We start from the raw sequence: 17,297 nt of genomic DNA on the forward strand, positions 1-17,297 counted from the left end.
TTTAACAATATTTTGAAACCTTAAAAATACAGAAATAATGATAGGTGTCATTTCTACCAAAGAGAAAGAAGAGTCACTCCCTTGCAGTGGAGAATGCACAGAAATTTTTCCCACACTCAAATTTGCACTTTGACCTGGTTCCTGCCCTGACAAGTTACAGAGCACACAATAGAAGCAGAGGTGGGGGAGGGGGGACACAGGGAACTTCTTTCTGCTTCTATTGCTCTGCACAGTTGTGTTAACTGAAGCTCTTACATAGACATATGCCAAATGTATTTGCCCCGTACCTCACAGAAAAATGTCAAGGGGACAACATCAAGGAAAGTGAGGCTTTTGTGTCAAACCTGCCCGAGTATGTTTTCTAGCCCACGAGCTATCCAGCGGCGCGTAGTGACCACAGCCTATTTCTCTAGTCACTGCAGCCTTCCCAGTGTGATACGTCATTTTTTGCTCTGCTTCCCTCATGACATGGTTTTTCTCTAGAGCCTCTCCATATCTGCCCTTGTATCTGTGTTCTTCACATGGTAATTGGGTTTTTCTGTGCCTCCCATGTCTCTGTGTCATGCACTCCCAGGCTGTGTCATGATTCTCCCAGTCTCTTCTCTCAGTCCCTCTCTGTCTAGATACATTTCACAGCGATAAATACTTGGATGTACAAGTGATAAACATACGTCCGTGTCTATATACGTACACACATATATGTATATCTTTATTTATGTATTCACAAATGGTAAAATTAAAAGTAATCACAGAATAGCATAGAATAAGGGAATTCAGGAATAGCATGTTTAAATGCAGGGGGGATATTTTTATTAAGTTAAAAGTCACAAAACGATAAAAGGATGAATAATGCATGAATATTTCTACTATTTTTCTAAATATTATTTTCTCCCACTCATCCCTCCCCTGGGGATGTCCGAAGAAAATGCCACTTTATTTTCATCTGAGAACCCACTTCCATGGCTCTGGTGACAGTGGGGCCAGACACAGACCATGCACAAAGGCTGCCCTGGGGCCCCCTCCCTACCACTTGTCCCACAAGGCTCAGAATCCTTCCACTCCTCTGCTGGGCCATACACTCTGAAATTCTTTCAGATGTGAAATCTTAAGGAAGGTTCCCCCTTCTCTTCACAGTGATCTCAACTGGGGAAACTTTCTCAATAGATTCCTGCACTGAAGTTGTTTTGCTGCTACTTCCAAAACCTGTATCCTCAGGCACCCAATCCTCACCTCCCAAAACTTTCCTCTCTTCAGCATTGAAATGTCCAGGCCTGAGTGCCTTGTGCATCTGCCCCCCACCCGGAGTCAGCGACCTCGCTCCCTGAGGCAGTGGATGTGCCCATAGTGTTTCACTTCTTCCTTCCGCCTGAGTCACTTGAGATAAAGTCAAAAAGACAACTTCCACGTTTGGACTGCACAAGCACAGTGGGAAAACTCTTAAAGCAAAAGTTTAGTAGAGAGGCTACTTAATAATGATTCTCTCTATAAAAACATACAAACGAACATGAAAATAATAATTTTAGGACAAAGGTCAAAAAGTATTTATAATAAATATGACCTAACAATTCCTTATACAAGGATTTCTTACAAATCAAGAAAAATGGAATACCCTAATATAAAAGCAGGAAAAAGATATAGATGGATTGTTTCATCAAAGAAGAAATGCAAATGATTAATTGAAATTGTTAATGTTCAAATTCCAAGAAAAATATGAAACTTAAAACAGTGGGATATAAGTTCTTACCTGTCAAATTGCCAAAGATTTTTTAAAAACATATAACAATCCATACCAGGAAGGCTATAATGAGATAGTCACATAGGAGAAGTGAAAATTGATACAGATGTTTTGGAAGCAATGTGGCAATGTGTGTGAAAGACCTTTAAAATGTTCATTCCTTTATGAGCCTAAAAACACATCTTCTAGGAATCTAACCTAAAAACATAACATTTAGGCATAGATTTGCATATACAGATGTTTGTCACAGTGTTATATTAAAATTATAAATTAGGTAAATATTTACCAGTGAGAATGATTAAACAGATTAAGAACTATTCATTTGATGAAATACTATGAAGGCATTAATTTTTTTCAAAAAAAATTTGAACGAGATGGCGAAATCATAAATTATCTCCCCATGTTGCTTTTATTTTCATATCTTTGAAACTGGACGGTAAAATTTTCATTAACCATTTATATTTCCTTTTTTCAGTTTTATTGAGTTGTATTTGACATATAACATTATATTAGTTTAAGGTGTATAACATAATTATATGTGTATATATTGTGAAATGTTTAACACAATAATTTTAGTTAACACCCATCACTTCACATACTTATTTTTGTGTATGTGTGATTGGAATTTCTAAGATCTACTCTCTTAGTAACTTCCAAATATACAATGTAGTATTGTTAGCTATAGTCAAACCATGCTGAATATTATGCCCCAGGGACCTATTTATCTTCTTTTTTTTTTTTTTTTTTTTTTTTTCCTATTTATCTTCTAACTAAAAATTTGTACCTTTTGCCCACCTCCACCCATTCTCCCCACCCCCACCCCTGCCTCTGGCAACCACCAGTCTGTTCTGTTTCTATGAGTTCAGTTTTTTTAGATTCTACATATAAGTGAGATTATACAGTATTTGTCTTTCTCTGACTTATTTCATTTATATTTCTTTTTTATAGCTTTTTCTTTTTCCCCTTAATTCTCTTAAACATTTCAAAGTGCTTAAAAATTTTTTTAAAAGACTCTTCAATCTGAAACTAATAATGCACTTTATGTTAACTAATTGAATTTAAAGAGTTCAAAGTTAAAAGAATTTAAAAAAAAAGACTCTTCATTCAGATGGAAATTCATAAAGTAGAGAATCTTAAGTTCTGCAGAGGCCAGTGAGTTATACCCATCCTCGTGACATCTCTTCCCCTCTGGCTTCAAATATCATGTGATTACCTGATGACACACAAACTTGAACTTCTCAGAGCTGGTATATTCCCAGGTCCATATTACCAATTTCCATACTTGCACTGAAGCCCTAGCTACTGCACGGCCCAAGGGGGGATGGGAGCAGAGTTTAGCAGAACTCCCTAAGCACCTGCAAGGTCTGTTTTGACCCGATTCCTTCCTATTTTTTAGTAACCATATCAGTACCTTCTCAGCTCTCACACTGAGGGATGGAAAGCAAAAGGGAGGTGAAGAGTGTTGTCACTAAAACAGGCAAGCTGGACTGGGCCCTTGCTACTCAAAGAGTGGTCCACGGACCACCGCCACCTTGGATCATGTTCCAAATGCATACTCCTGGGCCCAAGACCTCCTAAATCAGTATCTGAATTCTATACAGAATAACAGATAACAAAAATATACTGTTCATTTATTTAATAAAGGCTTTGCTTCCCATTCTTCATTTTTAAAACTTAGATAGCTTTATTGCTTTAAAATTAAGTGTCTTTTTAAAAATTAAATGACTCTTTTTTTTTCTTTTGAGTCCGAAGAATTCAAAAGATAATTGGTAATTCAATTCAATTTGAATTGTTAATTCAAAAGATAATTGCAAAAACGATATATCAAAGTAGTATCCTTGGGGTGCCTGGGTGGCTCCGTGGGTTAAAGCCTCTGCCTTCAGCTCAGGTCATGATCCCAGGGTCCTAGGATCAAGCCCTGCATCAGGCTCTCTGCTCAGCAGGGAGCCTGCTTCCTCCTCTCTCTCTGCCTGCTTCTCTGCCTACTTGTGATCTCCGTCTGTCAAATAAATAAATAAATAAAATCTTAAAAAAAAAAAAAAAGTAGTATCCTTGACTTCTCTGGCTATCGTGGTAACATCAGTGTGTCATTTTTCACAGGTAGCTGAAGAAAACACGAATAGGTTTTCTGGTGCCCCAAAGTTTGGAGGATGGATACTGGACAACTGCCCCGTTATAAAAGAACTGTGGATAGTCTTAGTCGAGAAAGGAATTATACCTGATTTAGTAATCTGTTTATCAGATACAGAAAACAATGGTTGGTAAATATTTATCATGTGAATCCGAAAGTGAAGTTTTTATTGCTGATAGTATGTTTACTTAAAATACAAAATAGAAAACTCTTCACTCTCCCATGGTACAAATACCACCCCAACAATCCCTTCACAATCTAGAGGTACACAAAATGAGGCAGCCTCTCACCGTGTAGATGGCCAGGAATGGCGTGCTGGGTCACTGGATGTTCCCTCAGGCCCTTATGATTCTACTTTGGAGCTGGGACTTTAACACCCCATTCTCAGCACTCTAACTTCTAAATGAAAAATATGTAAGGCTGAGAGTAAAGTCTGTATATTAGTCCTTATACACCTCCAATGGGAAATATTAAATACATAAAGATAGCAAAACTAAATTTTAATTATTCTGTCACTTTGAAAAAAGCTATAATAATTAAAACAGTATGATGCTGGCATAAAAACAGATACCTAGGCCAATAGTATAAAGTAGAGCGCCTAGAAAATACACCCAGACCTATATCGTCAAATAATCTTTGACATAGGAGGCAAGAATATTCTGTCATCTTGCCTTTTAAGGAAATATATTTGAAAAGAAGAGTTTCCAAGGGGAAAATATGATACACCACCTCTTTTCATGTTTTAGTTATTTTTACCATGCTGATGTTCACATTTTAGAAAGGATTTCAGACAGTCTTGATATTTTAAAGAACCTGGACTCTATTTAAATAAATGCTTAAAGGGAAATATATTTGGATATAGGCAGGAACAATATTTTGTCATTAATTTCCAAAGTTTCTCACTATATTTTATAGAGCTTCAAAATTAATGTTATTCTCTTTATCTGTATTTCAGGGAAATATTTACTTAATAGACTGTATTTAGAGAATAAGACTGAAGTTGACTCTAAGATTTTAGAAAGATTATTAGATGATCTACAAAAGAAAAAAAAAGAGGAAGAAGCAGCAAGGTAAAACATGCCCAGAATCATAAAACAAGTTAATGAATCTTTTATAACTATTAAATATCTACTTACAAGTTACATTTATGAAATGTCTTTAGTATCAAAACAGTGGTCTACTAAGTAGATCCAATTCTAATGAAGTCTAAGAAAAAGAGTGAGTTTACAAATATTTTCAGTGTCTGAAGTACTGAGTTGTGGATATTTTCATGGCCCCAAATCAAACTATTCTAGAGCAAATGTCTACTCTCAAAAGACACTGTAAAAAAAAAAAAAAAAAAAAAAGCACAGCTAAGATTTTTTTTTACCATATTTATCTGTTACTTTAATAATTTTGCTGACCAGTATCCACAAATTGAAGAAATAATACAATAATAAGTAAATGAAAGGGGCACCTGGGTGGCTCAGTCAGTTAAGCTTCCATTTTGGCTCAGGTCATGATCTCAGGGCTGTGAGAGGCCCCCTCCATCCCACCTCAACCCCTTACCCCAGTCATCAAGTCTGCCTTGGCTCTGCACTCAGCAGGAATTCTCTGAAATTCTCTTACAGGCTTTTCCCTCTGACCCTACCCCTGCTCACACTCTGTCTCTCTAAAATAAAATCTTAAAAGAAAAGAAAGAATGGCTTTGTTACTGTTTTCCTGACATATCTCCTGTAGGAAGTGTAGTGATGTCCTTTGAAGAGGATAGAAAGAACTAGATTTTCACAGGATGGGGAAAGGATGCCAAGAACACTGAATATGGAGAATGACAGACCTATAAAATAGTCAGGAAAACTGCCCCAGAGTGGGCAGCTGATACGAATGGGCTCTGCTTAACTCATCCCCTATTGGTGAATACTTGATACAGTTTTTTTATATTATTTTTAAAAGAGGCAATCAACATTCATATACATGTTTCTTTGTGTAGTAGTATGCTGATTCCTGAGAGCTAAATTCCTAGATATAGAATTTCTAGGTCAAAGGTATACACATCTTAATTTTTCATAAATATTACCTTTCTCCATCACTTTACTAGCTTTCCTTATACCTGTCTATCTTCACCATTAAGGCAGGCTTAGTGCTGCAACCCTATTGAAAAACAACCCTATTGAAAAACAAACCCTATTGAAAAACAATTGTCTAGAGGGATCTAGACAATTAAGTTTTCATATCTCATGTCTTTTCAAATTTCATTATTACTGTGTTGAAAAGAAAAGAAATTAGGAAATAATTTATCTGATTACAAAGATAATCATCTGTTTATTCAATATAGAAAAATTTTTAATGTAAAAAATAATAGAAGTAAAAACTCTCATAATGCCAGTATCCAAAGATAATTACTATTAACAGTTTATCCTTCTGGGCTTTTGATCATCATTTATATAAACTTCAAGTACAAAATTAAAATTGTATTATACATAGCCTTGTATTATACTTTTTTGTCACTTAACTTTTTTTGTGAACATTTCTGACTTATTCAGAAGGGAAAATGGTACAACTTCTCCCATTTACCTTTTCAGCTTAGACAATCTTTAATGAATTTTAACATTTCTTAATTAATAGCCAAAAATTTTTCAAGTATAACATTGCAACTTTTCTTAACCAAAAAAAAAGGGAAAAAAAAGAAAACCCTGAAATTAAGTGGCTTTAATATGAGCAAATTAAACATTTACATTGTAAAGTTAAAGAGTATAATGAACATTATACAAAATTTACTCAATTTTTAACCACTATAAGCCTTAAACCCTAGAATGTTGTAAAATATCTGAATTTCCAAAGATGATTAAATTTTGGACATTTTCGTTTCAGAAAAGCCACTGAAGAAGCATTGAGAATAGAAGAAGACCAAAGGCTATTGGAAGATATGAGCGAGAAATCAAAAGGCAAACACAGATTTACATCATTAATAATGTGTCATTTAATTTGGTACCGTTACTGCAGGCAACTGCAGTATTTCAAGCGAATTACGGAGAACATGACCACACTTCCCAGTTTGCCCATGAGAGTCTAGGTCTATGCTATGCCTATGGTACTGAAATATTTGTTTGACCCACTTTCATTCTCAGTGTTCCAATTTGGATAATAAATTGTGTGGTCACTAGAGTAATGGAGTCATAGGAAAAGAGCTCTGACACAGATACCTGCACTTGCTCCTTCTTGGGGTCCACAATAGACAGCTTATGCAGCATGTCTTAAAATGGCTTCCCGTGTCACATAGGACACATGGATGTTGGAATTACTTCTAGTATAAGGATCCTGCAGGAGTTGAGAAAACAGCATCTCCTGCTATACCCATCGTCTTTGAACTTAAACTTTGATCTACATTATAAAAGAACTTACTCCAACAGTTTCTTTTAAGATCAAAGTTCTTAACCTGGAGTTCACAGATAAAATACAGAGGTCTGTGAACTTGAATGGGAAAATAATTACAACTTTATTTTCACTAACCTTTACCTGGAATTTAGTATTTCCTTCACTTAATAATTAATATAGACAACAAACCATAATAATATAAGTAGCATCTTGATTTTCTTACCAATAGAAACTAAGATATTTTCATATCACGTTATAGCTCTATATATCCTGTGTATGCTTAATCATGATTCCAAAATGATGGTGATTAGACCAGCTGCTAGTTCTTATTATGTAATGCATTAGTAAAGATGCACAAATTTCCTACAGCACAAAATTTATTTTGATATCTTCATAACTATGTTTCAATATAATTGGTTTCTTATGTATTTTATTTTATGGGATTGAAAGCATTATTCTAAGGAGTGTCCATAAGTTTACCATACTGCCAAAATGGTCCATGACTCAAAAGAGTGAAAAGTACTTCAGTTTTCCTTTGTTGACAACAAGCCACCCCAAAACTGTAAAACAACTACCGTTTTTATTCTGTACACGTTTCTGTGGGTCGGGACTTAATACTGGGCTTATCTCTGCTCCCTGAGAAGTTCAGTTCAGGCTTTGAGTGGCCAGCTGGCAAGTCAGTCCTCCAGCCCCAAGCAAGCCTTCAGGGATTGCAACCCTGACTGACATCTTCATTTGACTTCAGGAGAGACCCAGAGCCAGAAGCACCAATTAAGCTACTCCCAAATTCCTGACCCCAGAAACTGCAAGGATGATATGTGATTACTGTTGCTTTAATCACTAAATTTTGGAGTAATTTATTATGAAGCAATAGATAACAAATATAACACATACTTAGTAAAAATCACAGGTAGTGTAAGGGTCTTAGAACACTTTTCAGGCCATCTGTGACTTTTCTGGCATATAGATTATCCATTAGAATTCTTGAAGAATATTAGAACTTTTTACACCTCTCTGCATCATTATAGAAACTCTGTTTATTTGTATGTTACATAAAGTACCTAATATGGATAAGAATTAAAAATAAATAATTTACATGTATGCATATTGGAAGTTTTTTTTTTTTTTACTACGAGAGATACATTGTGAGTTTTTGCTGTACAGAACATAAGTTCATTCCAAACCCTAGTAGTATTCAGCAAATGCTACTTCCTCCTTGTGTGTATCACCATCATTCCTCTATATGACACAAGAGAGTCACCACAGTTTAAGTCACATACTTAGAAGCTACATGTACTGTAGTCCTGATGTAGACCCAGAACATTTTTCTTTTTTTTTAAGGTATGTTTTGCCTTTCTTCTTTTTTTTTTTTTTCTTTTATAAGAATCTTTCATTATTATAGGGGTGGCCTGGGGGGCTCAGTTGTTAAGTGACTGCCTTCCACTCGGGTCATGATCCCAGGGTCCTGGGATCAAGCCCTGCATCTGGACTCCCTGCTCAGTGGGAAGCCTGCCTCTCCCTCTCCCACTCCCCCTGCTTGTGTTCCCTCTCTTGCTGTGTCTTTCTCTGTCAAATAAATAAATAAATATCTTTTAAAAAAAAAAAAGAATTATTATTATTTATTTATTTAAGAGAAAGAGAGAGAGAGAGAGAGACACCACGGGGGTAGGGGGTGGGGGGTGGGGGAGGAGGGGCAGAGGGAGGGGGGGAAGCAGCCTCCCCACTGAGCAGGTAGCCCAACAGGGGCTCCATCCCAGGACCTGGGATCATGACCTGAGAGGCTTAACAGACTGCCCCACCCAGGCATGCCAAGAACACTAGGTTGCTTTGCTCTGGGTGTTTTAATCATGCAGATTCAGATCAAAATTCGGATGCCAAAGGCAATCATACCTGATAGTCCTGGAAGGTACTCACTGGGGGGAGAAATTTCCACAGGAGTCCAGAAAACAAGCTCATTTTTTTTTTCATATCGTCTGCATAGAAATATCTTGTTCTTCAATTTCATGAATATATTAAAAGGAATAGTGGAGATAGGTTTTTTGACACGATTCACCCCATCTTCTTCCCGAAAGACTTCCATGCAACTACATAAAGCTTGGTATTGTGCTTTTAAAATTTACATTTGACATACTGATCTATTATTGTTCCATTATTTGTAATTAGGTATAAGAAATCCATCATTATACATTAAATCTAGCCTCATGCTGCCAAATGGAAATACAATGCAAGCCACATACATAACTGTAAATTTTCTAGCAGCTGCCTAAAAAGCAAAAAGAAACAGGTGAAATTAATTATATTTATTTTTTTAAATTATATTTATTTAATATACTATATCCAAAATATTATTTTAACAATCAGTACAAAAAGTACTGAATATATTTCACGTTTGGTTTTTCTAACTAAGTCTTTGAAATCCATTGTGTTTTCATACTTTCAGCACATCTCAATTTGGATTAGCTTCATTTCAATGGCTCCATATCAGACAGTGTTGTTCTATCCATATTCTTATTGAATGGACTTTGGGGCTGTTTCCAGTTTCTGTTAAAACCCTTAAGCTGCTATTCCCATAGGACTCTGAGCACATGTACTGCACACTGTGGCTACATTTGGATAGATGAAATATGCAGACAAAATATCTGTCTGTCCCATCAAACCCCATGCTCCAGGAGGGCAGGGCCATTCCTTATTCTTTGTTTTGGTCTCAGCACTGATCAGAATATCTAGCACCCGATTAAATATTTGTTGACCTAAACCAAATAATAATTTATTTCTCCTCATTTTTTTTCTAGAAGTAGAAGAGGCTGAACTGGAGGCTGACGAGGAGATTGAAATTGAGGAGCCTGACGTTCAGGAAGGTTCTGAGGCCTTGGAGATAGCCGAGGACACCAAGGGATCCTTACCTGAGGAGTCTGAGGCACCTGAGGTCCCTGAAACAGAACCTGAATCAGGTTAGACTCTGTTGAGGGCCGTGTCCCTCCTTCCACTCCAGTCTATTGGGTGTGTCTGTGTGTGCGCACATGTGTGTATTTGTCTTTTCTATGTTAACAAAATGGCAGCAGGTGAAGAATGGTGACGGGAGCTCCCAGAGAGCAGCCATTTATTCCAAATCAGATGGTTTGTAGTGTGGTAGGAAAGCCAGATCTCTGCCCTGGTACTGGCACTCAGCTCCAGGGCCAGCCATGTAATCTGTGAGTCACATGGTTCAAAAAGCAGGAAAAAGTGCTTTTAAACATACTAAAATATAAAGCTTCTTCTTTTCTTCCATGGCCTCTCTCAGTTTGTCATGGTGCTTTTTATCTGCTAATTAATCTTATTCTAAGTAGACAAAAATTTTAAATTTTATTCACTGGCATGAATTTTACTGTTTGTCTTTATGCTATACAATGCTATTTTAAAATGCAAATATGAGAGCTTTTAACTCATGTGCCGAATCACCATAATTATACAATTTGTATTTTGCAGCTTGGACATACATTGCCTTTCATTCTTTTTTGGGGGGGGGGTGCGGGAGGGAGAGCAGGAGCAGTGGAGGGAGGGGCAGAGGAAGGAGAGAGAATTTTAAGCAGGCTCCATGCTTAGTTCTTAAGCAGAGCCCAACACCCAGACTCCCCTTACATGCATTTCATTGTACATTCAGCTTCATGCGCAAAACTAGCTGAGCTTTTAACTTCACTTCTTAATATGCACGTAAGTTCTAGCACACTCTCTAACTTTAGCTTCCTAATGGTTAAGGAAAGACTGCAAGATAGGGAACTCTGGATTGCCCTATCTTTTCCTTTCCTTCTGTGTCATCCTTTTCAGCCTAAGTGTTTCGCTAATACAGGAAAGTAACATGAGTAAGAAAGGTTCCTTGGTTATTCATGTCTCTGAATATTATCACCTTCTTTCAGCATCTGGAGCAAATTCTAGTTTGAAGGGAAAGTGTGTTATCTCAGGGCTGCCAGCATCCTCCCCTGCCCCCACCAGTGGGTCACAATCCCTCACATGTGGTCTCCTGGAATTCTAGGGTAATGTCAGGGCATCAGGAATGTTCATGAGAACGTGAGGGCAAGGGATGGCAAACACATACTGTGCCTATTTCTGCTCACATGCCCTCTCTTTTGTCCCATTGGAGCCCCTCTGGATTTTGCTTTCGAAACAGTTCAAAGGTAAAATTACTAAAAATTAAAATGACAGGGAAGAGCATTAGTCTAAGTGTGAGACCATTCTAAGCAAAAGACCTTGTGCAAGTGCACAGGTCCCACACTCATTAAGCCAGCCCTACCGCAGGGGTCCAGTTCGGTGGACTAGTACAGGGCAAGAAGTAGTCTATGGGCAATAAAAGTCACTCTCAGGACCAGAGAGGATCTTAAAGCAGCAAGATGGGAGACCCCGCTGTGGTGGCAATGAGGCACAAAAGTACTTTCAAGCACGATTACTACTGGATTAGAAACTAATCCTGCAAACTAGAGGTCTTCAGATACCTGCAGCTGGATGCCAGTCTAGAGCAGTTAAGGGCTGGGAAACTGCTGTTAGCTGTACAAGGACCAGAACTTGTAACCAAAACTTGTAATTACAGTGAGAAATCTCAAGTTCAACACACATCATTTTTACTACAAGATTAGCATTAGCTTTATGGGACAATAAGTATAAAATCAGATACCTTGTGCCAGACAGAGGAGTTAGCAGGATGAAACACACAATTGCCTTTTAGGAGTCCCACAACTCTGTTGACTTGAGCTCCTACCTAGAAACTTCATTGTTTTTTTTTGTTTCTTTGTTGTTTTTTTTTTTTAATTTAAAATCAATCAATTAGCATATAGTGTATTATTAGTTTCAGAGGTACATTTAAGTGATTCATAAGTTGTATATCACACCTAGTGCTCATTACATCATGTGTTCTCCTTAATATCCATCATCCAGTTACCCCATCCCCTCACCTCAAGCAACCCTCAATTTGTTTCCTATAGTTAAGAGTCTCTCTCAAAAAAAAAAAAAAAAGAGTCTCTCTTTTTTTTTTTTAAGATTTTATTTATTTATTTGACAGCAAGAGACACAGCAAGTGAGAGAACAGAAACAGGAGGAGTGGAAGAGGGAGTAGCAGGCCTCCCACTGAGCAGGGAGCCCCAAACAGGGCTCGATCCCAGGACCCTGGGATCATGACCTGAGCCAAAGGCAGACGCTAGTTTGAGTCTCTTATGGTTTGTCTCCCCCTCTGATTTTATCTTATTTTATTTTTTCCTCCCTTCTCCTATGTTCATCTGTTTTGTTTCTTAAATTCCACATATAAAAGAGATCATATGATATTTGTCTTTCTCTGGTTGACTGATTTCACTTAGCATAATACCCTCTAGCTCCATCCATGTTGTTGTATATGGTAAGATTTCATTCTTTTTGATAGCTAAATCATATTCTATTGTATATACATATACCACATTTTCTTTATCCATTCATCTGTCTAGGCCATCTGGGCTCCATCCATAGTTTGGCTATTGTGGACATTGCTGCTATAAACATTGGGATGGGGGTGCCCTTTCAAATCACTGTGTTTGCATCCTTTGGATAAATACCTAAAGTATTTAGGTACACGCTGGGTCATAGGGTAGCTCTTTTTTTAACTTTTTGAGGAACCTCCATGCTGTCTTCCAGAGTGGCTGCCAAGCTTGCATTCCCACCAACCAGGTAAGAGGGTTCCCCTTTCTCCTCATCCTCACCATCACCAACATCTATTGGTTCCTGACTTATTAATTTTAGCCATTCTGACTGGTGTGACCAGAAACTTCATTGTTTTTTTGCAATACCTAATCAATTTGACTGACAACAATTCTTCCACCCACCTATGTTTTATAAGAAGACAGGCCATAAAATACTAAAAGAAATAAAAGAAACTGACATCCATTAAACATGGCACATCAAACACATCCCAATAGTTCCAATATCCACAATATCTCACAATTAGTATTTATTAATGTAACAGGTCTAAGGAACAATATAGTTTTGTTGCTTTTAATCTGATTATTTCCCCCAGAGAACCTACTCTGGATCTTTTAAAGTCAGTGTCCTACTCTAGTTAGGGTCAATCCTAGACCAATGCTAGTCAGTGTAGACATGACTGAGCTTCTCCAGGACAGGTTCGCTTCTGTAAAATGATCTGTTTTGACCACATTGAACCACATTATGTTTCACAAAAGGTCTTGCATCTGCTTTAGCCAGTGATTACTTCTTCTATTCAAAGGTCTCTTTTTCCACAAAGTCTTCTCTTCTTTTTTTTTTTTAAAAAAGGTTTTATTTATTTATTTGAGAGAGAAAGAGCACAAGCAGGGGGAGCAGTAGAGGGGGAGGAGGGAGGCAGGCTCCCCGCTGAGGAAAGAGCCCGAGGTGGGACTTGATTCCAAGACCCCGGGATCATGCCCTGAGCTAAAGGCAGACACCTAACCATCTGAGACAACCAGACACCCAAAGTCTTCTCTTCTAAATTACTTACGGGGGCAATTTTTTTTTTTTCACTTAAAACTGCCCTGTCTAATCACAAAAAGACAAAGACCCTATGATTCCACTTATATGGAGTACTTAGAGTAGTCAAAATCATAAAATCAGAAAGTAGAATAGTAGTTGCCAGGAGCTTAGGGGAGTGGGAAGAATGGGGAGTTATTATTTAATGAGTAAAGAGTTTCTGTTTTACCAGGTGAAAAGAGTTATGGGCTGAAAAGGGGTGACAGTTGCACCACAGCATGGATGTATTGGATACCACTGAACTGTGTACCTAAAATGGCTAAGATGGTAAATTTTACAGTATATGAATTTACCACATGAAAAAAAAAAGAAAAAGAAAAAAACGTTCTAATATAAATCCATTACTTTTGGAATTTTTAAATTTTATCCAGAGTACTCAATGGTAAGCAAATGATGGCTGCCAAAGAAATGTCTACATCCTAATTTCTAGAACCTGCAGAAGTTACCTCATTTGGAAGAAAGGTCTTTGTAGATGTGACTAAATATCTTGAGATGGGGAGATCATCCAGGCTTATCCACATGGACCCAAAATGCCGTCACAAGTGTCTGTATACAAGGGAAGTAGAGGCAGTTTAGACTCGCCCTCAGAGCAGAAGGCCATGTGAAGATGGAGGTAGGCATTGTCATGATGCAGCCTCAAGCTAGGAAATGACAGAGGCCCAGAGAAGCCCGAACAGGCAAGAAGTGATTCTCCTCTCGCATGGCGGAGGGGGCACAGCCCTCCCAACACCTTGATTTCTGACTTCTGGCCTTCATAATTGTGAGAGAATAGATTTCTATTCGTTTGTTTTATTTATTTTTTAAAAAATTTTATTTATTTATTTGACAGAGAGAGAGATCACAGGTAGGCAGAGAGGCAGGCAGAGAGAGGGGGAAGCAGGCTCCACACTGAGCAGAGAGCCCGATGCGGGGCTCAATCCCAGGACTCTGGAATCATGACCTGAACCAAAAGCAGAGGCCCAACCCACTGAGCCACCCAGGCACTGCCCCCCTTTTTTAAGTGTTTTATTTATTTGCTTAAACCACCAAGTTTGTGGCAATTTTTTTGACAGTCACAGGAAACTAATACATAACCAGAAAGGTTTTTTCTGCCTCATGCTAGAGAACACATCTTTTCCTTTGTCATGGGCCACAAGGTAATCATTGCCTCTGTCAATACTCAGATAGGACACCTGAAGCTTCATCTCAAACCTGTTGTCCCTCTAGCCTTCTTAGAATGGAATGACATATGTATTGCTTAGAATCAGTGCTTTAAAGGTCATTACATCCAGAGGCGCCTGGGTGGCTCAGTCAGCTAAGTGGCCGCCTTCGACTCAGGTCATGATTCCAGGGTCCTGGGATCGAGCCCCACATCGAGCCCCACATTGAGCCCCACATCAGGCTCCCTGCTTGGCAGGAAGCCTGCTTCTTCCTCTCCCACTCCCCTTGCTTGTGTTTCCTCTCTCGTTGTCTCTCTGTCAAATAAAGAAAGAAAATCTTAAAAAAAAAAAGGTCATTACATCCAGATGCATTCAGAGGCTAGTTAATACTTTGATCTTTCCCAATTTGTTATTTATGTACTAGTTAAGTATAGGCAAGTTATACGGAACTTGCAAGAAGTTGGGCTTCCAGTAACCATTGGCTCTTATCACAATGTTTTATTCTAAGCACTTCATGGTCCTAAAATAGAGTCAGCTATTAATAAACATTAGGAAATACATTCCTTTAACAAATATTTATTGAATTCTTTCTAAGTGCCAGGCAAAGCAACAGGCACTGCCATAGGTACTAGAAACTCAGCAATCAATGATCAAGATAGTCAAGGTCCCTTTCTTTTTTTTTTTTTTTTAAGATTTTATGTATTTATTTGACAGAGAGAGAGAGACGGAGAGGGAATACAAGCAGGGGAGTGGGAGGAAGAGAAGTGGACTTCCCACTGAGCAGGGAGCCAGATGTGGGGCTCTATCCCAAGACCCTAGGATCATGACCTGAGCCGAAGGCAGACACTTCATCAACTGAGCCACCCAGGTGCTCCTCAAGTCCCTTTTCAAAGAGTTGTCATTCAATGGTAAAGAATAAGAATAAACAAATAAATAACTAAAATAATTATGATAGTGTTAAGTGCTATGGATAAAATATATGAAGACACTAAAGCAGAGCCTGGGATCTAGTAGGTGCTCAATAAATGTTTGTTGAATGAATGAACAAGCTGGAGGCCAGCAGGGTAATTTGGAAGGAAGAAGCAAGGGTAAACATTATGGCCAAGGAAGAGTGTCATCTGAGAAAATGATATGTGAGGCAGAAAGACTGAAAAGGAGCTGTGCAAAGATCTTTCCACTGCGAAGGCTCAGAGGTGGGCATAACTCGATGGGCAACGAAGAAATTGAGTGTGACCAGAGCATAGCGAGCAAGAGGGAAGGGGAAGATGAGATTGGACAGCGAGACGGAGGCCAGAGGTTTAGGGAGTTTGAAGCTTTCTCTAAGTGAAGGTAATCCATATGACCTCGTTAACACTTTTTAAACTTCACCTTGGCTGCTATATGACACCTTACATCATTTGTTCTGCACCTCAAGTTCTTCATTAACCTGGGTTAGGAATAGTTACCAAACATTGTTTTTACAGGGATAGAAACATTTTATGTAAAGCGCCTAGCAAGGTGTCTGCAAGTCGTTGATGCTTCAGCAACTTCATCACTGGCTAGCAGTCAGCCTTACATAACTTCTAGAAAGGCCAGAACTCAGGATCCCTACCCCCAGATAAGGCTAAACTGAATCTCAGCATTCTCAAAGTCAATAGTCACATTCCATCCCCTGATACCAGAAAGAAAGGAACCAACGCTTTGGGCTTGTACCAATCAGGATAAATTCCTGGAGCTGGAGATGGGGTCGCCCTCTCTCAGCCGTGAGGGGAAGGGTAAACACTAGAACAAAAGCTCGGCTCTGCCAGGAAGAAGAAGAGTGAGTTACCGACAGGGTCTGCTACAGGATGGATGACAGCAAGTCCCCTTCATTGCTCCCTTGCTGAATTTTCACTAAATTCCACATTGCCCTCCAATGCGTGGTTTCAATGAGACTGTTGATGAATGTGTTAGCTTCCTAGGGTTGCCATTAACAAATTACCACAAACTTAGTGGCTTCAAACAGCAAAAATTTATTCTCTCACAGTTCTGAAGGCTGGAAGTCCAAAATCAAGATATGAATGTAGTCTCTTTCTCTCAGAATATCTTATTGTACTGTACTCACCCGTCTTGGGATACTGTGAGATGATAAAGCGCCAGCATGGTGAGATGAAGTGAGGTGAGTTATGTATGCATGGTGACGTGACCGTGAGGCTACTGTTGACCTTCTGACATCTTGTCATCTGCTTCTGGACTGTGGCTGACTGCAATTTACTGAAACCACAGAAAGCAGAATGTGGGTGAGAGGACTACTGTATATACAGTAAATGATCCGCATCAAAATCACCAAAGTCTCTGATGGCCAAAAGATACATGAAAAGATGCTCAACATCCCTCATCCTCAGGGAAATACAAATCAAAACCACAATGAGATACCACCTCACACCAGTCAGAATGACTAAAATCAACAACACAAGAGACAACA

At 38.5% G+C, this 17,297-nt stretch overlaps 1 protein-coding gene across 1 annotated transcript in view; it reads left to right on the forward strand.

Annotated features, from left to right (window-relative positions):
• AK9 (adenylate kinase 9) overlaps positions 1 to 17,297 on the forward strand; it is a 120,798-nt gene that overhangs the window by 47,982 nt on the left and 55,519 nt on the right. The window contains exons 17-20 of the mRNA XM_080806437.1: positions 3,836 to 3,992; positions 4,822 to 4,936; positions 6,717 to 6,790; positions 10,013 to 10,171. Of these exons, the coding sequence (XP_080662563.1) occupies positions 3,836 to 3,992; positions 4,822 to 4,936; positions 6,717 to 6,790; positions 10,013 to 10,171 (505 nt within the window). The remainder of the gene's footprint in view (positions 1 to 3,835; positions 3,993 to 4,821; positions 4,937 to 6,716; positions 6,791 to 10,012; positions 10,172 to 17,297) is intronic.

The sequence above is a fragment of the Martes martes genome (assembly GCF_963455335.1).
Source record: "Martes martes genome assembly, chromosome: 6".
Classification (NCBI taxonomy): domain Eukaryota; kingdom Metazoa; phylum Chordata; class Mammalia; order Carnivora; family Mustelidae; genus Martes; species Martes martes.